Genomic DNA, 27,240 nt, shown 5'->3' on the forward strand with positions numbered 1-27,240 from the left:
TTAATATTATTAAACTATTACTATCTTATATACATAACAATAATATTAATATTCTATTAATAATAGTAATTAATGATTCATTAATTTGTTAAGATTATTGAATGTTTTTTTTGTAAAAAATGTACACACAGAATAAAAATAAAAGTTTTATATTATTCTTATTCGTGAGAAACATATTGTGTTTTAATTTACATTCTTACAATTACATACATCAGTTTTTATAAACATTAGCTATTACTTCAATGTAATAATTTACTAGAAATAATCATTTGAAATAAATCTTTTTTTTTCTCGATCGAATACTAATTATTTTATGTAGCTTAATATATGTACAACTTGTCTTCTTTGAACTTTGCCGTAGACGTTGAACGTAAAATAGTACTAAAAATACGTTATTCCTCGTAAAAAGATGCTTTCTCGAGCTCTTTTATATTTATTAAAGTAATTGTCCCGGCATAAATGGGCTGGAGCCCCAATTTTGCATTTTTACTGGTAAATCCTATTGAGGTGGACCACCCATCATTCCCATCGTAGGCATCCCCTGCATTCCAAATGGCCCTTGAGGTGGACCTTGAGCTCCAGCCATTTGTCCTCCAGTCATTTGTCCTCCGGCCATTGGTGAATGCAACTGCATTGCTGGACTTTGAATTTGCTGTGTAGGCGTCACTTGACCAGCTGCAGGCGATACAACGACCTTTGGAAATGGATCACAACGTTAATAAATAATTCCTACTATCAATTAAAACCTTACAAATAATTTAAACATTTTTTTATGCTTGAAAAGCTTGAAATTACCTGGGAAATAACTGGAGGCTCAGATGGTGAAGTTAAGTTTGCTAGAAGATCTCTTACTGCTGGGAACAAAGAACACTCGGAAGGATTTATACCGTATTCCGAGAATCTCTTGAGTTGCATTGATGCGGCTGAGCTTACTGTTGCCGGGCCGGGATCTCTGCGTTCCGCTAGTTGAGTTATATTTGTAGTCACGTCGTATACTAAAGGTAGAACTAATGAGGGTGGTTCTCCTTGATAAGAAATTCCAATTCGTGTAATTTGTAACTGAAACGTAGCAAAAAATAATTATTAGTAATTTTATTTTAATTACATATACTTAAAAAAAAATAATTCAAAAAACACTTACGAAAATGAGAATCTTATTCCGGCAAACTAATACAGCTGCCATCCCCGTAGGAACTATTGGAGTAGCTGATGGTGGTGTTCTTAAACACCATTGAACCGACCATTTAAGCTGCTGTTGCTGTGCTAGACCAGGTACTAATTCCAACTTCATAATTTGTACAAAGTCTTTAAGTACATTGAAAGGAACATTTAGCATTTTTCCAAATCCTGAGAGAGTGTTAGGTTTATATGGTGGAGCTGCTGCACGAGTATCGAAGAATTTTTCAATGATTTGTAATTCTTCTAATGTCCATTGATCTTTATGTTCAGGAAGAGGTTGAACTTTGATATGCAATGATTGTAAATGTTGAGGATTCAAGCCAACTCGACATTGCAAGGTCTCGACCTTAAAATGTACAACACCTGGTTCCGTACTATTTACAGCAGTTAGACATTCATCAGCTTGAATGAACCTTTGTAATTGTCTTCTCATATAAACACAGCCGAGGAATCTTTCTAAAGGTGAAAGATCAGGTCCTGGAAGTCCAGCAGGATGTGGTGATGGAGTGCAAAGTAAATCCAAAGCTTCATGAGTTAAAAGAGTAGGTACAGCACCAGCCCACGATCTTTGAGGTAAAACTCTGGATATGTGACTGCCTACTCTATGATCTGATGCTTGAGGACTATGCAAAGCAGCATGACCTGGACTCTGACCAGGTCTAGCTGGTGATGGTCTTGGAACGCTCGGTGATCCTGGCCAATTAGATGCAGCTGGTGATGCCATGCTTTGAGACGAAGGGAATGGGCTTCCTTCTAAATGCGCAGACTGCATAAATGAACTTGCAGGTGAATGACCGACCTGTACGTTACTACAAGGTCCCGGTGATGATGTTGGCATTAGTCCCGCTGGACTTGGCACATGCATTTGACTTAAGGGACTATTGGCCACTAGTCCTGATCCCGGTGACGGATGAGGTAACATGTTAGGTGTGTTCGGTGGTAAAGAAGGCGGAGAAGCAAGATTAAATGAGGTAGCTGGACTGCTGCCAAAACTTTGGTGTTGGCCTGTTTGAGAAATATTTGCTGTATGAGGACTAGCTGGAGTGTGAGGATTACTACCTGATGGTGGAGTCAAAGGCGGATGGAATCTTAATCCATCGCGTTGTTGAGCTGGAGATTGTGGGCCACTGCGATGGTGGCCCATAAATCCACCCACTCCTGTATCGTTATCCATTGTGACTGGTGAAGGTGGATTATCATCTTCTGATTGTGAACGTCTTCGGAATACTGCACTTTCATCCACGTACTTTGAAAGGAACGTTTTTAGTCCTTGAGTTGGAGTAAATTCATCTACAACATTACTCCTATCGAATCTGCTGTAAGCACCATCACGTAAACTGACTAATCCTCCACCTCGTAACCTCAATTCTAAACAGTACATTCCTTGATAAGCAATCCTCACCAGTGTAACACATTGAGGTATGATTGTGAAAGTCTGAACAGGAACTTGAGGTCGAGAATTGTGTACACCAAGTTGAGGTATAATTGGTAACTTGCTGATAGAAATAAGTGGTTGAAGAGTTTCATTAAGAATCTGGATAATCTGCGCTAGATTTCTATGACGATTAAGATGAGCCTCAAGCTGTTCTTTCATTAATGAGTGCGCATTTATTGTTGTATTTGTTGAACTTTTAGCAAAAATAAGTTTAAAAGCTTTATCATTAGTACTCCAGAAAATGGTTACAGTTGCACAACGGTTTGGTCCATAGGCTAGAATTAATTTACTGTAGTTATAAGACTTAATACTGACCATGTTTCTCAAATTATACTTTTCCATTTTAAAATATTCTGCCAAGTCTTGGACGATAGAATAAAGATGTACAATCTGCGCCCAATCATTTAATAATGAATCAACAGTCCTTGAAACTGTTTCAGCAGTTCCCATTTCATATTGAAAATATACAGGTCTTCTTAATCCTTGTTCTTTAGGATGACTGCTCGTCAAAGGACTACTGTAGAATACAAATTCTGCCATCCACGTTTTTGCCATTCCTTTAACTTGAACTCGAATGGAAACACTAAGTAATCTCTTCAGCAATGATTGCCAAGCACTACTTGAACTAATATTCGTTGATGGTGCTGATAATTGAACGAGTTTCAATACTAATGCTGTTGCATTGGCCTCCACTTGAAGACCTTGATGAGCAATATCTCTCTTAGTTAATTCCTGTGCTAGATTAACAAATGGAATTCTCTCATCACAGAGTGCAACAACATGTGCTAGTTCAGGAATAAAATATGCTGGATGCTTTGGTCGTCTATGTAGAAGAGTACCTGATGCATCAGTACGCCCAGGAGGTCCCGAACTTCGTCTTTTATTATTTCCTTTATCAGATACATCAGTATCAACACTGGTGAATGGACCATGAGTAATCACAAATGTATCAAATTCTATCAAGCTTTGAACTTTTAAATACATCTTTGGAATTTCAGTCTCAATACTCTCATCATGTGGATCATCTTCAATTGAACTTGGTTTCACTACAGCTAAATAGAATGAAAACTCAATTTCACATGGAGATAACTCTTTTTCTTTAAATGCAACAATCAAAATTACTGTTGGATGCCTGTGTAAACGCACAAACATTCGATGTCTGCTTATTTTAGACATTGGATGATCTGGATTATGAAGAACAGGAAGTCTTTCATGAGACGTTGCAGGTAAATGTTGAAGAGTTTTTTCACATCGACGTTGAGTAATCCAAAATCGTAATTCTGATATTAACACTGGTAAACGAGAATGATCACCATTTAAAGCTGCAGTTAAATCTGGTACAAGAGGAGCATCATATTGAGGCACATGGCATTGAAGCATTCCCGTATGAGTATCAACTGTTACCAAAAGAAGTTCAGCACGTAAACAAGGTTGTAGAACTGGCACTGCTAATATTGCTGGTGATCCGGATAGGGTACACTCTACATCTTTGAACATACTTTGAAATTCTTGCTTCAATTCTGTAAGTCTTGATCTTGTTCGAACATAAATAGTATGGACAAGCAAACATTCCATAGATAATTGATCAGATCTAATAGCTCTATCAGCTATTTCTCCTTCTTTACTTCCTAAAGAAGGAACATGAACGACTGCAAGAGGTTTAGCTGGATCATTATGGTCTACATGAACCGTTAATTTATATCCAAGTTCAGATTTAGGATCTTTTGTTGTTAACTCTCGCCAGTAAGATATCGATAAACATTTTCCTGGAGTATATTCATCCACATGGATGTGATCATCTAATCTATCTCGAATTAATCGAAGAGTTTGTGAATATAAAACTTCAAGTTGAAGTGATTGGCAAAAATAATGAAGAATGTAATAAGCTTCTGAGAGTGAGTTTGAACTTTCTGCAAGCCTTGATTGAACAAGTTGATGAACATATCTAGTTTGCAATGGATGAACTAATGCTTTTCCATCACCAGTTTCCCTGTCTGATACAAGGATTTCAAGATCCAGTAATCGCCAAGGAACATTCGGTCCATCACCCATAACTGTAAGAGATACTGAAAATTCTTGTTCCACCAGAAAAGTTACTCTTCCAGCCTCTATTTTCAAATTTCGCATTTGTTGGAGTAAATTTCCTGTTACCAAGCGATGTTGAATCACTTGATTTAATCTTTGCAGAGTTGTTCTCTTTTCCATTGGCGTTATTGGGTCGGGAGGAACGATTCTTTCTCTAATACACGCCGGTAGACGACCATACGTACCAGTAGTGAGCACCTCTACTGCAGCAGGTATGTGAAAATTTGGTAATCTTGCATGAACGAGGGTTTCCCTAGCCATTCTTGCTAACATATCTGCAGTATCGACAAATAATATCGATTGTTTATCCAGAAAAGCCATTATATGCTGCAATAAAACAGTAAACCTTTATAATATGCTCGAGTTTATACAATGCAGAGTAATAAAATATGAATAACATTAGCTATTGCCAAGTTTAGAACGAGAAATATTTAGAAATAAATGAAGGAAAACTTACTGCTGATTTGTCGACCTTTGAAGCACTATTTGCCCATTTTACTAACGCCAAAAGTCTAACAAATAATTGCCTTGTTCTTGCTGAGTAATTATAAATTTCTATTTTCCTTTCCATATCAGTTTTTCGGGGTAATCTGGAATAAAAAAGAACAATGAGTCAAGTCTAATTTTTGTAAAAAAAATTTATTGCATAAAAATACATACAATTCTGCTAGAACAGTTAATTCATGGTAAGTCCTTTGGATGATGAAATCAATAAGAATTCCTAATGATATAGAACCTCCACGATTTCCTTCCTGCGGCATATTGTTCGCTACAGGAGTTTGATGTCCTTCCAATGGTACAGGAGCCATAGTGTTGGAATTTATTTTGCCACTAATTTTTTCACTTGAAAATAATTGATCTTATTTGTGAATCGATCAATATTTCAGAATACTCACTATCATATGATTTCTAGTTTACAAGTAAATAAATTTTAATTATTTTTTAATGCAGTCATAATTACGAGCCACTGAATGTATAAACATAGCACATTATTTGCTTTTAAATCGAAAAAAATTATTTATAACTAACACAAAATAATTGGTGATATTTTTAAACTTTAAAATTAAATTTTAGATGTTAAAAAACCCCAAATTAACATTCACTGTATTTATGACAAACCGCTGCGTGATGAACGCAAGCAGCCATTAGCGACCATGACAGTTTCATGCGACGGATTTTCATGAAAAGATAATGTGATTGAACTAGGTTATGTATTGTGTTACATAAAAACAGTCTTAAGCAATACTGAAGAGGGTGTTTATATCCATGATAAATGACAAATAATAATTAATTTTTGATTTATTTATAAATATGCAGAATTACGATTTACTTATTCAAGAAATTGAAAGTATTGATGACTATTTAGGTCCTACATTTAGGTAAGTTTATTAAAAAGAAAATTTATTTTTCAAGTAAATTTTTATTATTAAAAATACGCGGGGGTGAATTTCACCCTCGTACGCAAGTGTAATGATTTTGCGCAATCAAAGGGTTGAAGGTAACAATGTAAATATTGTCAGAGTCGGTAAAACAAGAGCAGATTGATACATTTGTTGTCCTACTGACATGTCAAAAGTATCACTTGTTCACAATGTTTTTGCTCTATCAGCTCCACAACATGAACATTTATTATGTGAAATAGAATCTACTGATACCAGTAGTGTAGGTCTTGTTATAAGGTATTGAATCCTTGAAAATAAAACAATGAAGCACCATATTTATTTTAAAATACATTACAGGGCGATTTACGATGGACACGAACATCAGAAGTTTATGGAAAAATTGGATGAGAGAATCAAAAGTCATGACAAGGAAATTGAACGAATGTGCAATCATCATTACCAAGGGTTCATCGATTCTATTCGAGAACTTCTACAAGTTAGATCACAAGCCCAGCAGTTAAATGTTAGTTATAAATATCTATCATGCCTGACCTATTATTTTCATCACTGATCAGTATTACTAAAGTATTTTTTGGAAATTTCAGATGGAAATACTGGATCTAGACAAGAGGATCAGCGAATCAACAACTCAAGTGATAGAAAAAGGAGAAGAATTAGTCAAAGCTAGAAAAGTCGAAAGTAATATAGCTGCTGCTATTGATAGTTTAACAATGTGTCTACCAGTTCTTGCAGCTTACGCTAAGCTTCAAAGACAGTTGAAAGATAAACGATATTATCCAGCGTTGAAGACCCTAGAGCACCTTGAGAATTATGATCTTCCGAAAGTAACCAACTACAGATTTTCATCACAAATAACTGAACAAATACCTCTTTTAAGAGAAAATATCAAAGATGCTTCCATGTCTGATTTACGATTCTTTCTAGAGAATATCAGGAAGTATTCTCCGAAAATTGGAGAAGTAGCAATGAGGCATAGTGCAGAGCAGTTAGTTAATGAAGCAGAAATTACTGGTAAGAAGAAGAAAAAAATTCAAACAAGTCCAGTTATTAATGAAGGAGAAGAAGAATTAAGTGCCCAAGATTTGATGGATTTCAGTCCTGTTTATAGATGTATGCATATTTATACAGTGCTTCGAGAAGGAGAAACATTTAAGACTTATTATCAACAACAGAGGAAACAGCAAGCTAGACTAGTTCTTCAGCCACCCATCAATATGCATGAAAGCATTGTCGGGTATCAAGCATACATTCATAGCATCGTTGGTTTCTTTGTTGTTGAAGACCATATTTTGAACACTGGAAATGGGTTAGTAACTCGTTCATACTTGGAAGATTTATGGGCAAATGCTTTATCTAAAATAGTCAATGCTTTGAGAACCCATTCAGCTTATTGTACTGACGCTACTTTGATTTTAAAAATCAAAAATCTTATCATGTTGTTCAATACAACATTGAGAAATTATGGGTATCCTGTTGGACAACTTTGGGATCTTCTACAAGAAATACGAGTGCATTATAATGAAGTATTAATGCAACATTGGGTTCAATTATTCAGAGACATTCTTGATGAGGACAATTTCTTACCAATTCAAGTATCAACACAATCTGATTATGATGTCGTAGTTCAATCATTTCCTTATCATGATGCTGAATTAGAAAAAGCAGAGTTTCCTAAAAAATTCCCCTTCTCAGCGATGGTTCCAAAGGTTTATCATCAAGTGAAAGAATTCATTTACGCATGTTTAAAATTCTCAGAGGATTTAAATTTAACACAAACAGAAATTGACGAAATGATTACAAAATCAACGAATTTATTATTAACTAGAACTTTCAGTGGTTGTTTATCATCACTATTTCGCAAACCATCGTTAGCACTTCTTCAAGTAGTGCAGATAATTATTAATACAGGATATCTGGAAAAATCAACACAATATCTAGAAGAATTTGTCTCCAATATTACTGGAACACCTCATGAAGGTCAACTTAGTTGTCAAGGAGTTAAATCTGCAATGTTTAGAGTAGCTAGGGATGATGCAGAAAAACAAATTTGTGATAAACTTAAAAGAAAAATTGATGAATTTTTAGAGCTAGAAAATTATGATTGGAATTTAGCAGAACCCCAAGGCCATGCTTCAGGCTTCATTACTGATCTTATAGCATTTTTGCAAAGTACTTTCACATGCTTTACAAATTTACCAGTAAGTCAATAATAAACAGTCATTAATTGATACTTAACATGTACTATCAATATTTTGCATTTATTGTATATTTTATTATAATTTTTAGGCAGAGGTTGCACAAGTGGCATGCAAGTCAGCTTGTAGCCATATTGCTGAAGCCATTCTAAACATTCTTATTAGTGATGATCTAAAGCAAATATCAATGGGTGCGCTTCAGCAAGTTAATTTAGATACAATTCAATGCGAACGTAAGTAATTTGTTAATAAATTAATACTACATTAAAAAAGCATAAAGTAATTAATTCTTAATTTGTTAATAGAATTCGCAGCTTCCGAACCAGTCTTAGGTTTACCTGAAGGTTCTTTATTAGCGTACTTTGCTAGATTAAGACAATTATTAGATTTATTTATGAGCTGGGACTGGCCAACGTATTTCCACGATTATGGCCATGAATCAAGTAAATACCATCTAGTAACACCGAATATGGCAGTGTTATTGCTTGAAAAGTAATGATCTTATTCTATATAAAATATAATCGACATTTAAATATACTTTCTATATTAATTAATTTAAATTTTTTCAGATTACGAGAATCTGACAAAAAAACAGTTTTCTCAGTACTCAAGAAAAGTGAAAGGGATAAGAAAAAGTTGTTGGAGACAGTCTTGAAGCAATTGCGACAGTTAGCACAGACCACTCAACAATAAAAGATAATTATAATACTTAGAATCTATTTAAATTATTTTTTTGATAAGCAACGTAATTGTAGATATATGAATTATATTTTGATGATACGATTAAGCACCGTTGTTTATCTAATTTTATGTATTTAGTATTTATATAATAATTTTACAAATAATAAATTTAATGATACTCTGAAAAATTATGTTTCTTACGGACTCACTCATGCACATCGAGCACTGAGTATTTAATGCCAGTTATTGATTAGCTATATAATGTTCATATTATGTGATTTCATTATATATACTCGAGATATTAAGATAGTGAATTAATACCAATTGATTATATTACATTTATATAAGTCACATATTGTACAATAGTTCCAAAGAAACTGTACATTAGATTTAGATAAAGTAAAAAGCTCTCCCCAAGTATTTAGGCATCGCGTTCTCCCCCTTAACTATTATTACTATTATTGTGATATTTTAATATATATTCATTTTTATAAATTATCAATGATCACGATATACGAATAAACTCAATCGATACAGAATAATATAAATGGTAAAATAGACGAAATATAAAATGAAGTATTTCATCAATCAAAAAAATTTCTTTGCGCGATCTACCGCGAGTCGTGCGCTGATTTTAATATATTATTTAATGCAATAAAACAAATGATCATTATGTATATAAAGTTTACCAATAATAATGCTTTTTGTGGCACAATTTAAATTAATCAATGAGCAGAATTAATCGTCCATGTTATCTGTGTCCACATCTTCTGGTAGCATTGAATATTTATTGGAAAACACGAAATTCTGAAAAATAACCATTAGTAAATGAAATGATCATTAACTAAGTTATGCTCGAATTTGTTTTTTAACATACTGGAGCTTCTTCATCAACAGCTTTAGGCATTGGAGCATCTTCTCGATCTTTAGATCTGCGATCTCTGTCAATTATTCATTAAATATTAGTATCAATTGTGATACTTTTTTTAAAATTAAATAAATATGATAAGAAACTTACTTTTCAGCAGGGCGACGAGGTTCAGGTTCTCTCTTGCCTTCATTACGGTAGCTTCCTCCAGATCGCGAGCTTGGTGGTCCCCTAGAATCAGCTCGAGCATCTCCGCGATTTTCTATAGAAAAAAAAAAAAACAAATTATAATAAATATAAATAAATTAGAATATAAAATGGCAAGAAAAATTTGTTTTAATCTTACCATTGCGTCCAGATTGCGATCCACGCGAGTCTTGACGTCTTTCTATTTGCCTTCCTCTGTTCTCTCCTCCTTGATCTCCACGCCACGCTGTTCGTGGCTTTTCTTTCTCACGCTCAAAACGAGCTTCTCCATTTCGTTTAGCCCATGTAGCTTTATTTTCCCTGTAAATAAAATAATAATAAAAAATTTGTTTCAATTTAAAAAAAATATGTGTTTGCAAATTAGATCATACCCTTGAGGTTCCTCAGTAGTTTTTACTTTTTCAGATTCTCGTGCTAAACGTTCTTCAATCTCACGTTCCCTAGCGGCAGTGTCTACTGGCTTAGCTGCTCCAAAAATATTTGCTGCTGGCACAGCAGCTGGAGCCGGTCTTGGCTCTGATTCTTTCTCTTTTGTTACTTCTTTTGGCTCATCTGCCACAGCTACAGGCTCAATTGGCTTTGTACGTGGCTGCAAATTCAACTTAGGTCTGGTTCGTGGCTCTGATGGGGCTGTATAAATAAATTTGAAAACAATAAATAAAAAGTTTCAATGGAATGTTAAAAAAGACAAAAGAAAATCATTAATTACATGAAATCAATACTTACGAGTAACTACTTCTGGACGAAAAGATTGCTCTGAACGCCAAGTACCTCCTCCTGACCCTTGTTCTCGTGACCAGTCACGATCTTTTTCCCGATCATCATCTCGACCTCGGCGAGAATCACCACGATCTTCATCTCTAAAGCCGCGTCGATTTCCTCCTTCTTCTCTGAATCCTCGACGATTGTCTTCACGGAATCCACGTTTTTCACCAAACGTTGATTGCCCGCGATCTTCATTGTATCCACGTCTTTCGCCAAAAGCTGACCCACCACTTCTTTCATCATTATAGCCACGTCTTTCACCAAATGATGGAACGCTTCTGTCACCTTCTCTCCAAGCACCTGGTTTGTTGTCAACTTCTCTTTCTTCCCGACGTTCTCGAGGCTCATAACCACGCCCACGAAAGCGTTCATCGCTGCCTCCACCAGCAGGTTCATCTCTGGGTTTTCGCCAATCTCCAGATGTTCGTTCTGGATCATCATATCCATCACGACGATTATCTCGACCCATATTCATTCTTCCTCCACGACGGTCATCATTGCTGCTGTTCGATACTTCAATTCTTACTCGTCTCGTTTTAATCATCGAGCTAGTCAGCGAAAGAGCTTCAATAAGACTCTGGCGGTCGGCAAATTCAACATATCCGTACCCGCGAAGTTTAGTTGAATCTTTGGGAAGACGCATATTTGACACTTCCAAGTCTTGGAAAAATTCAGTGAGATCTTCTTCAACAACATCATAAGGTAAATTTGAAATATATGCCACATATGGTGGATTTGTTGGGATATTTTCTTCGTCAACACCTGGACCTCGAGCTGCTCTTGGTGCAGTTGGTAAAACAACCGGCTCTTTAGAATTTCTGGACATATATCCTGACTCTAAAATTAACGATACATTTTCCATATTTTAGAAAGTTTGCGTCAATTATCCCTAATGGCAGGCAATTCCTCCCCCACAAAAACAATAGAATTTTATGACTAAGCGTCCCAAAAATCTGACGCAAGCTAGGCAAGCTCAACCTTCGGGAGTTAAAGCAGCTCCTATGGTTCCATAAGAGTGAGTGAAAGAGACTCTGGGCCCACGTTAGAACCCACATAAGTCTGTCTCATTTTAATCTCAAATGGTCAGAGTTTGCTCAGCCCTGACGCCCTTTAGGGAAAGTTTATTGTAAAGCCAGGCTAAATTAGATTTTTCCGTACTCAGGTAAAAGAAAAGCGACGCTATTCAGTACTGAGACGCTTCCAAAAAATTTTCCCAACTTCATTTCAAAATATATCAGATATATTTTTAATAATTAAACAATATGAAATTTGTATTAAAAAATATAGAAATTATATGAGTATTTACCATGCGCGTCATCAACATCATCGGCCCAATTGGTTGTCTTTATGGGAACAGTAGGAACTCCACCGGGAGCCAAAAATTCTGTCAGAGCAAGCGTCTGTCCCTTGGTTTTTTTTCCTTTCTTGCCTGAAAATAACAAAAAAATATTTATTTAATTATCAAATAATATTTAATAAAAACGATAAACACTGAAAAACACTTTTATAAAATAATTATATTAAAGGCATGTTCTGGGTTTTTCACAGACTTTGGTTATGTACAGCACAACGTTTAGAAAAATCAATCAAAAAAATATTTAAATTAATTTCATGCAACACTTTAACTTTTTATTTATTATAAATATTTATTAATAATAATTTTACTTACGTGAAGACATCACGGCGATGTATAATTGAAAACGTGTTAACTAGTCGAAAAAATTAATCGTGTGCACGATCAACTTTCCACAGACATGAATTGCTGCAGAATGGAGCGAATAGAGTGACCGTCAGTGACGCTGTCAAACAGTATAATGACAAAATTTCCTCAGAAACATGCCATATTGATTGGCGATTCGTCAAAAATGGAGCCGGTTGGGTTCATTAGGTTGGCTACACTACGCCCAGTTATTATTTAGGACGTGTAATTATTTAATGAATATGATTGGTTGAAATTTATGTCAATTAAAAAGCAATTATATTTCTATTTAAATAAGTTATAGTTATTAATAAATAAATATAATAAAGAATAAATTCAAATCCGACACTAACTATAGTAAATGCTCACAGATCGATAATGAAGATACTCGCGAAGCAATTTTCTATTTTACCGATTGTAGAACATTTCAAGATGGCGCTGATGTTTTACATATCTCGAAAAACAATTCACGAGTGCCAAGTGGAGGTGTATTCCCTCTTGTTTCAGCCAAAAAAAATCCAACCAAGCCAAACAGTATTTTTTTTATATGGGCCACAGCGTTCGGGACCGTGAAATGATTAAAGTGAAGGAAGAATTCGAATCAAAGTTTACTAAGGAGGAGAAGAATGATCAACACAACTTGTTGAGCAATATGGTTGACGCTAGGGCCTGTTATAAACCCAGTGAGAGAGTAAGAAAACGCGCTAAATCATTTATTCTTATTTTTTAAGCAGTATTAATTGCTTTCTATCAATTCTTAAAAATAAAAGAATTGCTTGCTTGTCATTATTTAGCTTTTGATATCCTGTATCATGCAGTCTAAATATTGTAGATATTCTATTAAATGTGAGTAGCGTTGATATATTCACCGGCATTTTTTGTTCTTTCTCACGCGTGACATTTCTTTGTACACACACATGCACTTGTCGTGTCAGATTCTTGATATTTTTTTATTTATGGTTGGTTTATTTCATGAAATGTCATTTCAAATTTTGAAATAGTAAACATTTTTATTAAATTAATTCACTTTCTATTCTTATTTAATTAATTTATAATTCAACCAATTTTTTCTTTTAAAATCATTTTTAATTCTAAAAAATCTATCTTAATACTTTTCATCGAAAAATACTGTTATTTTTTACAGTTCCCAGATAAGCGTTGAAATTTCAGTCTCGTTCATTGTTAACTTCCGGTCTCACAAATTCCTACGAGATCATTACTGATTTGAAAAAAAGAAAAACATGGGAAGAAAGAAAACAAAAAAATCAATTTCTCTGCTATACTTGAGCATAAAAATATACAATTGTTATTCATAAACGCAAGTAGTGAGCAAACTAATTAATATAAATTAGGTAATCGGCCCTAATTAGTCGGTTGGACTGCGTGTTCGTTCATAATAAGTGTGATGATGATGTCCGTACTCTTTATATGAACAATATAGCATGTACATCATGAAATAAAAAAGGGTAGACACATAACTTGGTATTATACCTGCTCAGTTGATAATAAATTCAAACAATTACTCACATCAAACAGCCAAAACTAAATTATTTTATCAATATTTTCTTAGAATATTATCAAAGTCTAGTCAACTAGAAATATTTTTTTAATCCTCTTTACATAAATAAATACTATTCAATACTAATTATCAGTTATATTAACTCTAACCAAACTCATCATTGATTTAATTATCTAAAATATGATATTTATATCTATTACAGTTGTAATTATTTTATCTAATTGATTATCATATTTTATTCTTACTTGACATAATTATAAATGATAAAACACACACTGATTAGATGCTTCTATACAAATTTACTACATTGACATACATAGAAATCATTAGAACAACTATTACAAATGGTTATTTTATTGATAGAAATAATCTCCAACATCAATGGAGAATTTTTTATACCAATACCATCAGCAACTGTACTGAATTAAAAGTCATTGATAGATAATCATGACAAAAGAGAATTTATTGTACCAATTTTCCAATGAAGAAATCATCAAGAGTGATGATAAAAATAGAAACTATTGTTCCAACTTTATAGCTATAAGTTAAATACACCTGTGCAATTCGATCCTTGGCTAATCTTTGATCGGCCCTGCTAAAAATACTTCCCTTACTTTCACATTGTCACCCTTACCCCTTCTCTTTCACTACATACATACCCCCAGCAGACTTTTCCGGGGCTCGAGGTTCATTTTACGCTGAGCATCTTGACCAGACCAACGCTCGTTAGAGCGTATAATTAAATTCATCCAAATTGTCATGTTCATTTCGAATTAAATTTCTTCATGACTGATTATCTGCTTTTTTTTCCAATGTTTACATTGATTTCTAAATATTTGATCATTCTCTAAAATGTTTCGAATAAAATTTCTACTCAGCTAAACATCAACAGTTACAGCGAAAGCTTAGATACCTGAAACTTGTTTCTTATTTTCCTCCAAAGTACATAATTCAAATAAATCAGACACATTTGTTTTCCTTGTTCATTTATATCTTTGTCTACTTGATGACCTTTTTCTCTCTTTAATTTGAAGACGAGTTATCTCGTGTCATTTTCTCTTGGTGAAATCGATGAGATGTCTCATCACATGGTTTACATTTTTTATAGAAATCATAGTGTGTTCTTCATTGATAAAAAAAAATTTGTTCAATCTAGCAAGTTTTCATTCAACAACTTCCATCATGTTTCACATGAGAAAACATTCATTTTATTTTGAAAGTGAAAAAGAAATTAAAAAAATAAATTATACTTCATTAAAAAAAAAATCAAAACAATGGCTATTAAATATTAAAATAATCCACTTATAAAAATGGTCTTTTATACACAATATAATAGTATAGTTACTGAAAACTGCTATTAAATTATCAACACTCTCAAGTGTTTACATTAGATTGATGTATGTACATGGAGCAGCTAAAGAGTTAAACTCACGTGCTGATATCATGTAGTAAGTCTGCAAGTAGAGAGAGAGAAGGGAGCCACACCGACTATGCCTTTTCGTTTCTTAGTAATGTTCAGTAACAACCGACCATTCGTTTCGTGCACATCTTCACCAGATAGGAAAATACTAAGTAACTAAAGTTATCAAAGTGTGTCTTAATTTACTTTCTATTTCAACTTATGACTTTCTTTATTTTCCATTTAATTTTATTTGATTAAATTGATATTATTAAGAATTAATGTTATTTTTATATAAAAAAACATTTGTTTGTGTTTATGATTTTGTAGTTAGTGGTTTTGTATTATTTAATTTCAGTAAAAGAGAGATCAGCAAGTGTCTACCTAGTTCCAAATTAACGAGTTTCCAGCAAAATTTATCTGCTCTGTTTGTCTTCTATTTTCTACCCTCTAGTCTTTATTTTGCATGGATATTTCGCTAGAAACTTGGAAAATACCACGGTGAGCACTACCGCACGCACATGATCATCAGACATTTAATGACTTTTTAAATTTTGGGCCAAAATGACCAATGATAAACAGGTAAATGTATTTTTATTCTTTTTATTAGCTCTATTAGATTATTCTTTGATGTTTACTTCCATGGTTTTATTGCTTTTTAATGTACAGCTTGATAAATAGTTAGATTGAATTTTAATAAACTTTTAATTAATGTTGCTGATAAATATTAATTATTATTATTAATATTATCTAAATGAAAGTTAAAAAAAAAAAAATAAGCCCTTTTGCTTTGACAAAATAGGTCGAGGCCTAAGTCTTTATTTATTCGCAAGTGATCGATACCATGTAACTATCATAGCAGAAATATTAAACAATTTAAATGGTCAGTGAAAAAGTAGAAAAAAAAAAAGAAATTATCGCGTGACTTAATATTTTTCTAATTCAATAAAATAACTTGCATTGTTTCATGTTATAGAATTCTTTGAATTCTTTTTTTTTAATAATTTAAATGAATTGATTTAATTTTTAATGAAACCCACACTTGAAATGTCAACTTCATTATTAATGTGAAAATAATTTTTAGTAACACTTAACTTGCTACATGTATTTAAATTATTCAATTTATTCAAACAAAGGAAAAAGAATTATCTAATCGATAAATCAGCTAATAAATTAACATATAACTTTGCTTATTCTAGTCATGGTTTCGTGGAGTGCGAAGCAGCAAATTTCGACATGTGTATGGCGTACCAGCGAAGCGAGACAAGTGCTACGACAATATAAAGATAACAAAAAATGCTCATGACTCGCAGTTTTGTGCAGTAAATCCTAAATTTCTTGCTGTTGTTACGGAAGTAGCTGGTGGAGGAGCATTTCTTGTTATTCCTTTGGATAAGGTAAAAAAAAAAACTTTTTTATTTGATTATAAACCTAAACACCTTGAAGAATAACATTTTTCAAAGTAAAGTATGAAATAAGAGTACTTGAAAGGATAACAAAATACTTTACGGAAGTTCTGAAACGCTTTTGTGAGTTTGAAAATAATTTTTTTTTCTTAACTATAGGAAAAAAGAGAAAGAAGAAGAAAACAAGACATTCATCTAAATGATGAATGGTTTAAAATTCACGCATTAAATTATTTCTGTTGCATTCGAATCCATGAGTCATATCTTATAAAGGCTCATGACCTTGCACACATAAGTGATAATCATTGAAATGTTCATAAAAGTGTTAATGATGACAAGGAAAAGATGCGTTTCAACTAATAGTATATTTGCCAGACACTGATTCTCGAACTTTCACTGACTATTTCTTGATGTTAATCGGCTCTCGTAAATTTCCTCAGCAGCCATTCTTCAACTAGAGTATCACCTGAATATTTTTCAGCTTCTCTCTCTTTTAAATCTATTTAAAAATTTCGATCCACTTTCATCACATCTAGACAGTAGAAATAGCATGAAGACAAGTTCACAAACTTGCTAATCAACTCCCAAATTTCTTCTAATTAATATTGATTGATTCCAGACTGGCCGGTTAGATTTCAATGCCTATAGAGTAACTGGACATACAGGACCTGTTTTAGACATTAAATGGAACCCGTTTAATGATAATGTCATCGCATCTTGCTCTGATGATTGTACAGTAAGTCATTGGCTAACTTATTCTTTTTTTTTTTAACTGTCTAAGAATGAGTATATTGATCTTTGGCTTTTGTTGTAGGTCAAACTTTGGCATATACCCGATGGTGGTCTCTCAAGGAACCTTAATGAGTGGATAGTAGAGTTGCAGGGTCACAAACGTCGAGTAGCGTATATAGAATGGCATCCAGTTGCTGAAAATGTTCTGTTTAGCGCTGGTTTCGATCATCTCGTTATTGTATGGGACATAAACCGTGGAGAGGCTATAAACGTTATCGATCGTCATCCTGATGTTATTTACAGCATGTCTTTGAACAGGGATGGCAGCTTATTAGCAACTACTTGTAAAGATAAAAAGCTCAGAGTTTTCGAACCGCGATCAGGAATCGTTGTTTCGGTATGTTAATCGATGTACTAATCAGTTAAAAAACATCTATAAAAATGTAAATGAACAAATGATAATAATCAATGGATGGATTACTATTTTTAGGAAGGAGTATGTCATGCAGGAACGAAAGCAAGTAAAGTAGTTTTTCTTGGTGGTTCAGGACGTCTTTTAACGACTGGTTTTAGCAGACATTCTGATCGTCAATATGCTGTTTGGAGTCAGCATGATCTGTCAAGTCCTTTAACATGTGAAACAATAGATTCATCCAGTGGAATCGTTTTTCCATTTTGTGATAATGATACTAACATGGTTTATCTTGCTGGCAAGGTAAAAAGATAAAGCTGATGATGATAGATTAATCTTGAGAAATATTATGTTAAGATTTATTTTATCTTTTTTAGGGTGACGGAAATATACGGTATTATGAAGTAGTAAACGAAGCTCCCTGGCTGCACTACCTCAGTCAATTTATATCGGGAAATCCTCAGAGAGGATTAGGCGTCATGCCAAAAAGAGGCATTAACACGTCCATGTGTGAGGTCTTTAGGTTTTACAAGTTACATGCCACCCGAGGCATGTGTGAACCAATTGCTATGATAGTTCCACGGAAGGTAAACTTTATGAGTATTTTTATTCAAAGATAACTGCAATATCTGCATTTCTAATTCAACAAAAAAAAAATAAAAATAACATTAATAAATGTTTTTAATTTCTTCCCAAGAACTATAGAAATATTTATTGTTGAGGTATTATGTTTTGCTATATTTAAATCTTTTATCTGTTATCAGAGCGATCAGTTTCAAGAAGACTTGTATCCTGATACTGTGGGAACAACTCCTGGACTTTCAGCAAAAGACTGGATAGGCGGAATGAATAGTCCGCCGGTGTTAATATCTCTCAAAACTGGAGGGGGTATTACAACATATAAACCACGAGTTTATAAACCTCCACAATTACCTCCTGCAACAGATATAAATAACAAAAAAAAGTTTGCATTTTTATCTACGGAAACTATACCTGATTATAGATCAATAGATCATGATATTTCGGAGAAAAGTCAGAAAACATCGAGTAATCAGAGCACGAAAATTCATCAACTTCAACAGAGATTTGGTCATGTAACCATTCAGGTAAGAAATTGACTTTGAAATAAATCTCTAATCTATTCTCGTACAGTGTAGCAATTTATCTGTTGAACTGTAACATAGTTGGCTTGCTCACGAGTGTAACTGAGCTTCTTTGTTTGGCAAATTATTACTTGAATTGTGACTGAAAAGAAAGTGAATCTAAACGAGAGCTCTAGTTACAATTGTCAAGTATAATATTTTGTTTGTTATACACTTTGGTGATTAATTTTCTGTAGAAAGTTACACTTTTGATAGAAAAAAAAAAAGTAAAATGCTTGACAATTTCAAATTGCCTGTGAGTTTCAATCATTGTTATACTTCTAATTACATTGTATTTTTTTTTGTTAATTCTTTTTGTTAACTTGTGTCATACTAACACTTTGCATGGTTCACCTGATAGACACCGAGATGTAGCACCCAATTCTATGAGCTCGTTAGCAAGTTTGGAGTCTATTCGAATTATTATAAGGTAGGTAATAGCAATAAAGTTGATTTGATTAACATTATTTCAACGTAATTTAACTAATTTGTTGATCATTAATTTTTTAACTGTTCTAATCTTTAAGATAATTCCTACTAAAATTTAATATTTGACTATTCTATGACCTCCACTAAAGTCAAGATCATCTTGTCTTGCGCCAATACTCGGACAAAAATAATTATTATTACATAAGTTAAGACAATGTCATGATAACTATCATTTAAACTAAATATAATAAAATTATCTTAAAGATTGTTAATGGTTCTAATTAGCTATAACATCAACTTTTAGTTCACACAGGTTCATCATTGAGTCTTAACTTCATCAATCATAACCAGAGCGTGACGAACAGCAGGAAAAAATTCATTTAACATTATTCTATCATTTACTTAATCATTAAATCATGTAAATAGTATAATAAATAGAATAAAAATGTCTTCAATGATATGCTATTCACATAATAATGTATTCTATTAACAGTAAAAATTTTTCTTTATTTAGAACAATACAACGGACAATAAGATGCTGGAATCAGTGGAAATTCCAAACAATGAGGCTGAACTACGGTTAGGTTACGTTAGACAAGCAGAAGAACTTCGACTGGTGAGACGACAGCTAGCAAATAGTCAACTGCGAATTAAAGAGCTCGAAGAACAAGTGAGAAAGCTACAGAATCACTGAAAATATTTATTATATTGCAAGATTAATGAATTTATCATTCAAATAATAATTAATTGCCGCAGAAAGTGGAGAAAGTAATGTTATCATTTTTGCGTTTGCTTAAAACTATAAAACAGTCTATATTTATATACCCGCTACGAATTTCAGTACAAAGCTTCACGTTCGAAAAAAGTAGTATTTGGAATCATATTGATTAATGGAGTAAATTAGCTAATTATATCAATTTTGTTTTCTTTTATAAGAATTTTTTTTTTTGTAGTTTATCACTTGAAATAACTTTAAGTGATTTAAAGCTGCAATTTGGCCTTGTGTAAAAGGTAATACTCTGTGATTCATTCCTTTCATTTATTTCCATTCATTCCCTCATTTATTTAATTATTTCGTTTTTTTTTATTAATTTTGTCGATCATGAATTAAAATTGATTTATTATTACTAAAGCATATCAATAATATAAGTAAAATTTCACGATTTTTATCATCTTCATAAATAAAGTATTTTTTTATATATACTAGAGTTATCTAAAAATTTAAGAATTGTTGCTAAAAAATATCTATTTTGCAGCATTAATTTTTTTTCTGTTTTTTACAATAAAAAATTGTTCTGTTGCTCATGATCCAGATTATTGATAAATATTACAATATTAGTAATTAAATGTAATTGAACAAAAATCATGTTATAAAATTTTTTACAGCATGTTTACTAATTTGTTTAATATAAAATATGAATTATTATGAACTTTCTATACTTGAATAGAAAAATTCTATCCCCGAATCCCAAACTTTTTATACTAAATGACAAAGAAAAATTCATTGAATTACCACATTGCATAGATTTTATGTTTAAATTAAACAACATTTATTTAAATTCAAACAATCATTGTTTAATGGCGAATTTAACAATTTGTTATTACCTTTTACTCTAATAAAATCTGTAATTAAATTAATCAAATTTTTTGTTAAAATTACCGCTTTTTTGATTTGTGCGCATGCATTCAAGCATTTAAAAAAAGTGCAAAACTCACTAGTGATTTGCATGTGCAAATTATCAGTAAGTTGTGCAAGCAATGTTAGAGACACAGTCAGCGGTGAGCCTTATGGGCTTCCGTAGTTTAATTTATTTTGACAAACATAATTTAAGTTAAATTATTCGTCATGTATAAAAACACTTATAGTGTGCCTTGGTAATACTGAAACAAAGAAAAACTGCCGTTTTCTTACTTTCATAATTTTTTCAATGTCTAATAATTATATAATAATATAAAATAATATTGATTATTTTTTCATGCAATTTCGTAGTAATTTAAAAATAATAAAAACAATAAATTAAAAGCGTTATGAATAGTTGCAATAATAAATGTTTGAAAGTATTCACTTAAACGCACATTTCTACTAATTAGAATATAATTATTATAATAAATAATACTATGATGTAATTAATTCGCTATTATAAACTTTATTAATAATTATTTAACAATATTGAGTGCAATAGCCGATAAATAACCATTCCAAAATCATTTTAAAATCCGAATAGTAAAAAAAAAATTAAAAGACAATTTACATAGTTTATAAATTTATGAACAAATAAAATCAGTAAAACAATAATTGTGAAACAGATGCCTTAAGTATATAACATATTACAAATGCCAAAGAGAATATTAATAAAACTTAGCATTGAAGATAAAATTATGGAAACAAGGGGATAAAGTATTTTACAAATAATTGGAATCAATTGATTTTATAGATAAGATAATATTTATACGTATAAAATACTACATATACAAATGTGAAGCATTTTATTATTTGTAGCTTGATTAAATAAAAACCAAGTATTAATTCTGAAGTGTCGATAAATTCTGAAATAATCTCAACATTATTGTCTATATAACTTTCATTCACAATGCCTGTAATTTGTATTTAATCTCTTGTTTATGTTAACATTCCTTTCAGTCCTATTATTGATATGTATTTTTATAATGGAATGTGTTTTTATTTATGAAAATTAAAATTAATTTCTTCCTGCATATATTGATGTAAAAAACGATTCAATGCATGAATCCTTTTAGTGGTGTCATCTTGCAATAAAATTGACATCTAATATTTTTTATCAATAATGGATCAACAAGTATGGCTATCAGGGAGTTTTCTCTTAGTCGAAACGTTGCATTAATTTATTCAGGACGGATTTAAAGGATATTTTTAAGTTGATTTTATCTTTGGAATAGATAAATCAACAGTCACGGAGTACCAATGGTAATTATAGTTGGAGAAATTATCTTACAATCACTCACAACTACGTGCATACAAATCATCCCCTTCGACAGCAATCTTCTTTTCATTATATACTTCCACTTCAACCCTTATTTCTATTCCATCCACCTACTTATTTCTGATACACTCATCAACAATTGCACTTTTTTGCTATTTAAATTTTAAAATTTATCATTCTCTTTCTGTATATCTTCTACAGTCTTTAAAAACTACCTCAACTATTAATTTTTTGCTCAATGCAACTGAAACACAACTGAGGACTTTAGGAATAAAACTCCAATCGATCATGGAAAGATTAATAGTATTTAAGGACCAAAACACATCAGTTTTGAAATTAAAGAATTTGTTTCGCTTCTCTCTATTCATTTAATAAATTAAACTTCTTACAAAATTAGCATATCTACTACCAGTCTCTTCTGTTCTCTGACTTCAAATTTATTATTAATTACAAGTCATTTATCTTAATTAAATATTTATTATTTATTAATTTTATTTCTTCACTCTCATACTCCTAATAACTTTTGAATTCAATCATTTTACTATCTATCACACTTTACTTCAAATACCCATCCTACTCTGTCAATAATATTCACTAACAACAATCGAAAAAATGTATTAACATTTTCATATTTACAAAATAATAATTCAAAACTGATAATTAAACTTCACCAATCTTGAAACAGCTGCAACTGTTCCGGAGTCAACGGTGGTAATTCAGTATTCCAATCAATTTCTGGATAACTATCAAAACAACTTGCATCTTCTAAAGTTTTTACTTGGGGTACTATTGGTGGTGTTAATGCTTTTTGTTGAACCTAAAACCGTAATTTTTATATTTATTATATACTATGCTTACTTATTTTTTATTTATACTGTTACTACATACCAATTGCCAATCAATCGTTTTAAACCAACGATGTTTTTTGACATCTTCAGATCCCTGTCTCATATTACCCAACCTTTTTGTTCTATCTGCAATCAACAATTTTTTAATTAAATCTTTCCCAATAGGATCAACATATTTTGGCCAATCAATTTTTCCTCCCAATATTTTTTCATAGATTCCAAAGGGATTATCATCGAAGAATGGAGGATACCCCACCAACATTTCATAAATTAAAACTCCTAATGCCCACCAATCAACTGCTTTATTATGTCCTTTACTTTGAATGATTTCAGGTGCCAAGTATTCTGGTGTTCCACATAGTGTCCATGTTCTACAACACATAGAAAAGCAACTATTAGAATAATTATGCTTCTAACAAGACTATGTGATGAACTGTTATATTTACCTATCTGACAACTTTTTAGAAAATCCAAAATCTGTAATTTTCAAGTGACCTTCATGGTCCAACAACAGGTTTTCAGGTTTCAAATCACGATATACAATGTGTTTCGAATGAAGATAATCAAGTGCACAAACTATTTCTGCTGCATAAAAACAACTTGTAGGTCCAGTAAATCTTCCAGCTGCTCGGAGATATGAAAACAATTCACCACCTACTACAAATTCTAACAAAACGTAAATTCTTGACTGATCTCGACCACTCCATACCCTGAAATCAAATGAATTAATTCTCCATTGCCACATATTAGCATAATATTATTATTATTGTCTTCCTAAATAACTCACATATTTACTATAAAAGGATGATTCACTTCTTTCAGTACTGCAATTTCATTTTTGACATGTTCCACTTGTTTCAATCGTATTACATCAATCATAGATAATACTTTTAGGGCTAAAGAAACTCCTCGATGTTTACATAAGACGACTCGACCAAATGTTCCTGTTCCTATTAATGACAAAATAAAGACACATATATTGTCATTACGAAATTAAAACTATTTTTTAAAAAAAGTTATTTTCAACGATTTTCTTAGAGCCAGTAAATTTGTGTTACTTAAATATAAACACTATTTTTGCCTCTTCTACGACAGTGTCATATTCCACAGTTTCATTCTCACATTACAGTCCGTATATATCTTTCAAATTTTAGCCTAGAATCCCAACATTCCACTTATATTTCTCTGTCTGTTATTATTATAACAATTATCTTATTGGTTAATTATTCTACTGACCTATTGTTTTTATGATCTTTAGTTCATCTATACTGTATTGTTCATATTGGCTTTCTTCACTTCTCTTCATCTTCTTTTCGCTCCCACTATCACCCTCATTCCTTTCCACATTCTCTTGTGACATTACGTGTTTTTTTTTTGTTTCTCTTTTCAAAACAAAATACAAACTTCTCTTTACTAACAAATGAAGCAAAAGTCCATTTTTGACAGTACAAATTTTCATAAACTGTCTGTTTTTAATAACAGCGATTACCTCAAAACTTATTTTGTATATTTACTGTTTTTCCACTTTTTAAACAGCTATGTTGAACTCTAAAACTAACTATATACTTCCATTAATAGATTCAGTATTTTACGCACTATAAATATTTCCTTGGAGTTGATGCTTTTTAAAAATTAATTTAAAATTAGTACATCACAATAATTCATTTTTTTTTAAATAATAAATATCATGATAACTTATTATTAATCATTAATGACATCAATATGAATTTCATTCGTATTGTCAAAAATGTATAAAATTTGATCACATCGCTGACGCAAAGCATCACTACTGAACTGATCCAAGTCTCCAACGCCTGATCTCTTGTTCCCTACTTACTTTCTCTCTATTTCCCTCCTATCCCATCTTTTTTATACACACGCACACATACACTTTTTCTCTTCTTGAGTTTTCATCGATATTAACTGTCCTTTTCTCTTTCGAAATTTCTATCATTCTGGGTTACTTTCTCACTTGACCCGCACTATTATATACGATCCGCTTATAACTGTAGAATATCTTTTTTTATAATAAAATCTATCTTTTACTGACTCTCATATTTAATATTTTATCTATTTATTATATATAAAATGTCTGTTACATAAACTAAGTTTAAAAATATTAAAAGTTCTTATGGCTCCATTTTGTTCAAACTTTTATTATATTCCTACGTTATAATTAGAGGTTATAAAAAAAAATGTTATCTATTACTCTTCCTTAGAATACAAAAAATGAATTTATATCTTATTTTATTATAAATCATTTTTATTTATTTATTTTAATTCATTTAAGTATTTTATATTCATTTATTCATTTTGGAGTATACTCCAAAAAAGAATACACTGAATATCCAAGTGTTTAGAAACTAAACATTTCAAGTATTTACAATGTTTAAAGCCGTAAACAAACTATAGTAATTTTATAGATGAATTTTAAACACTTTTTGTCGTTTACCAAAATGCTACAGTTTGTTCATGGCATTCAACATTGTAAACATTTAGGTGTTTTATTATTAAACACTTTAAAGCTTTCTTAACCTCAAATTTTTCCCATAAAATTACATATTTTTAATTTTTTTCATGTAAAAAATATTTATAAGTGAGGAAAATGATATACAGAGGGGAAGACAAAATTTGAGATTATTTGAGGTTAGGAAAACCCAGCCTTAAAGTGTTTTATTACTAAACACTTAAATTATCCTAAATTGGCAGCATTATAAACTCCAAAATGAATAAATAATTTATAATAATACAAATAAATATTTAATAACAAATAGCTTGATGTTTTAAATGTGTAAGAAAATTCCAATTATTTCAAACTTGTCATTGTTACTAATATTATCTAATTATTACTTAATCTATTTTTAGGAAAAAATTTCCCAAGTGTGAATGGACAACACAATGATTGATTAAAATTACTCAATATTTGTCCATCAATTTTATTCAAGTTCATGAAAAAAAAAAAAAAATTTACTCTATCGTATAGAAGTTTATACAAATAAATAGATATAAACCGAGTCATGGTCATAAAAGTGAGTGCGCGTTAAAGATACCGGAAACTCGGCTTTCTGCATCGTTGCGCGCAAACAATAAGACTACCAAGTTCACTGTGCGTTTTTTAATTTGTTTCTCTCATTCCCCCACTCCCTGCCTTTATGAAAAAGCTGATATTCTTTGATATTTTTAATTCTTGTATATTTTTTTATCTTCCAAAAATAAGCACCATGTACTCCAAATTTTATATCCTCCAACAATAATTACAGTGATAAAAATATTTATTTTCAAATAACGACAAATACATCAGTCAGCAATAAAAAATTATTAATTAATTATAACACCTGTGTCATGATATATCATATAAATTTTCTCAGAAGATATACTCACACATTTCAATAAATTTATTTTAAAAAAACAAAACTGTAGAATGATACAACAGAAGCCACATCCAGGTACTTTATATACCACTTAGTATCATTTTTAATTATAATTCGTCACTACTCTTGACTCAAAAACATCATCATTATTTTCCTATCAATTATTTTTCTTACTTAACAGTATTTTTTTAAAAGATCATTTATTTATAATTATCATTCAAAATGAATGTTGTGAAATACAATTTTTTCTTCCTGGAATAAAATTACAGAACTAAATATAGGTGTAATCTTGGACTACATTTCCATAAATTATAAAAAAAAAAGGTAACATTTTAGTTATCAAAACTATCACTGGAAACGATGAACTATACGGGCTTCCGGAGGATACCGCTTGTTGAATGGCCAGACGCTGTGTATGACACGGGAGTTCCACGGGTTCGTTATTAATATACCCCGTGAATTCTTCCAGTGCCATTGACAGTGTCTAAGGCTATTTTAATTATCC

General features: G+C 31.6%; 5 protein-coding genes across 9 annotated transcripts; 2 read left to right on the plus strand and 3 right to left on the minus strand.

Moving 5' to 3' along the window:
* Window positions 1-207: 207 nt before the first annotated feature.
* MED14 (mediator complex subunit 14) lies at window positions 208-6,294 on the minus strand. Its single transcript, XM_035085515.1, has 5 exons — window positions 5,360-6,294; window positions 5,157-5,289; window positions 1,142-5,026; window positions 796-1,059; window positions 208-694 (listed from the first exon to the last, which is right to left on the minus strand). Exons 1-5 carry the CDS (start codon window positions 5,506-5,508, stop codon window positions 500-502), a joined length of 4,626 nt encoding a protein of 1,541 aa, XP_034941406.1. The 5' UTR covers window positions 5,509-6,294; the 3' UTR covers window positions 208-499.
* Window positions 5,930-9,259, plus strand: Sec15 (exocyst complex component Sec15). Of its 2 annotated transcripts, none has more exons than XM_035085517.1 (6): window positions 5,930-6,078; window positions 6,439-6,604; window positions 6,687-8,300; window positions 8,389-8,530; window positions 8,603-8,789; window positions 8,867-9,259. In XM_035085517.1, exons 1-6 carry the CDS (start codon window positions 6,011-6,013, stop codon window positions 8,988-8,990), a joined length of 2,301 nt encoding a protein of 766 aa, XP_034941408.1. In that variant the 5' UTR covers window positions 5,930-6,010; the 3' UTR covers window positions 8,991-9,259. The 2 variants fall into 2 exon arrangements, with proteins under 2 accessions (XP_034941408.1, XP_034941407.1); XM_035085516.1 differs by lacking the exon at window positions 5,930-6,078 and adding an exon at window positions 6,226-6,378.
* A 194-nt stretch (window positions 9,260-9,453) lies between these two features.
* On the minus strand, window positions 9,454-12,639 carry LOC118068252 (eukaryotic translation initiation factor 4B-like). The gene is made up of 8 exons (XM_035085518.1): window positions 12,488-12,639; window positions 12,125-12,247; window positions 10,780-11,655; window positions 10,425-10,683; window positions 10,193-10,353; window positions 9,997-10,108; window positions 9,856-9,919; window positions 9,454-9,785 (listed from the first exon to the last, which is right to left on the minus strand). Exons 1-8 carry the CDS (start codon window positions 12,495-12,497, stop codon window positions 9,717-9,719), a joined length of 1,674 nt encoding a protein of 557 aa, XP_034941409.1. The 5' UTR covers window positions 12,498-12,639; the 3' UTR covers window positions 9,454-9,716.
* Window positions 12,640-12,966: 327 nt separating this feature from the next.
* Window positions 12,967-20,488, plus strand: LOC118068119 (coronin-2B-like). Of its 4 annotated transcripts, none has more exons than XM_035085319.1 (10): window positions 12,967-13,208; window positions 15,794-16,017; window positions 16,635-16,832; window positions 17,461-17,577; window positions 17,656-17,970; window positions 18,064-18,288; window positions 18,363-18,572; window positions 18,750-19,091; window positions 19,489-19,557; window positions 20,071-20,488. In XM_035085319.1, the coding sequence occupies exons 2-10, from the start codon at window positions 16,000-16,002 to the stop codon at window positions 20,248-20,250; spliced, it is 1,674 nt and encodes a 557-aa protein (XP_034941210.1). In that variant the 5' UTR covers window positions 12,967-13,208; window positions 15,794-15,999; the 3' UTR covers window positions 20,251-20,488. The 4 variants fall into 4 exon arrangements, with proteins under 4 accessions (XP_034941210.1, XP_034941209.1, XP_034941212.1 ...); XM_035085318.1 differs by lacking the exon at window positions 12,967-13,208 and adding an exon at window positions 15,481-15,626; XM_035085320.1 differs by lacking the exon at window positions 12,967-13,208 and adding an exon at window positions 15,495-15,608.
* Window positions 20,489-22,864: 2,376 nt separating this feature from the next.
* On the minus strand, window positions 22,865-25,507 carry Pka-C3 (Protein kinase, cAMP-dependent, catalytic subunit 3). Its single transcript, XM_035085365.1, has 6 exons — window positions 25,202-25,507; window positions 24,601-24,922; window positions 24,152-24,314; window positions 23,811-24,074; window positions 23,405-23,735; window positions 22,865-23,333 (listed from the first exon to the last, which is right to left on the minus strand). The coding sequence occupies exons 2-6, from the start codon at window positions 24,821-24,823 to the stop codon at window positions 23,184-23,186; spliced, it is 1,131 nt and encodes a 376-aa protein (XP_034941256.1). The 5' UTR covers window positions 24,824-24,922; window positions 25,202-25,507; the 3' UTR covers window positions 22,865-23,183.
* Window positions 25,508-27,240: the final 1,733 nt, after the last annotated feature.

The sequence above is a fragment of the Chelonus insularis genome, unplaced genomic scaffold, assembly GCF_013357705.1.
Source record: "Chelonus insularis isolate UGA/USDA-ARS -01 unplaced genomic scaffold, ASM1335770v1 contig_399_pilon, whole genome shotgun sequence".
Taxonomy (NCBI): domain Eukaryota; kingdom Metazoa; phylum Arthropoda; class Insecta; order Hymenoptera; family Braconidae; genus Chelonus; species Chelonus insularis.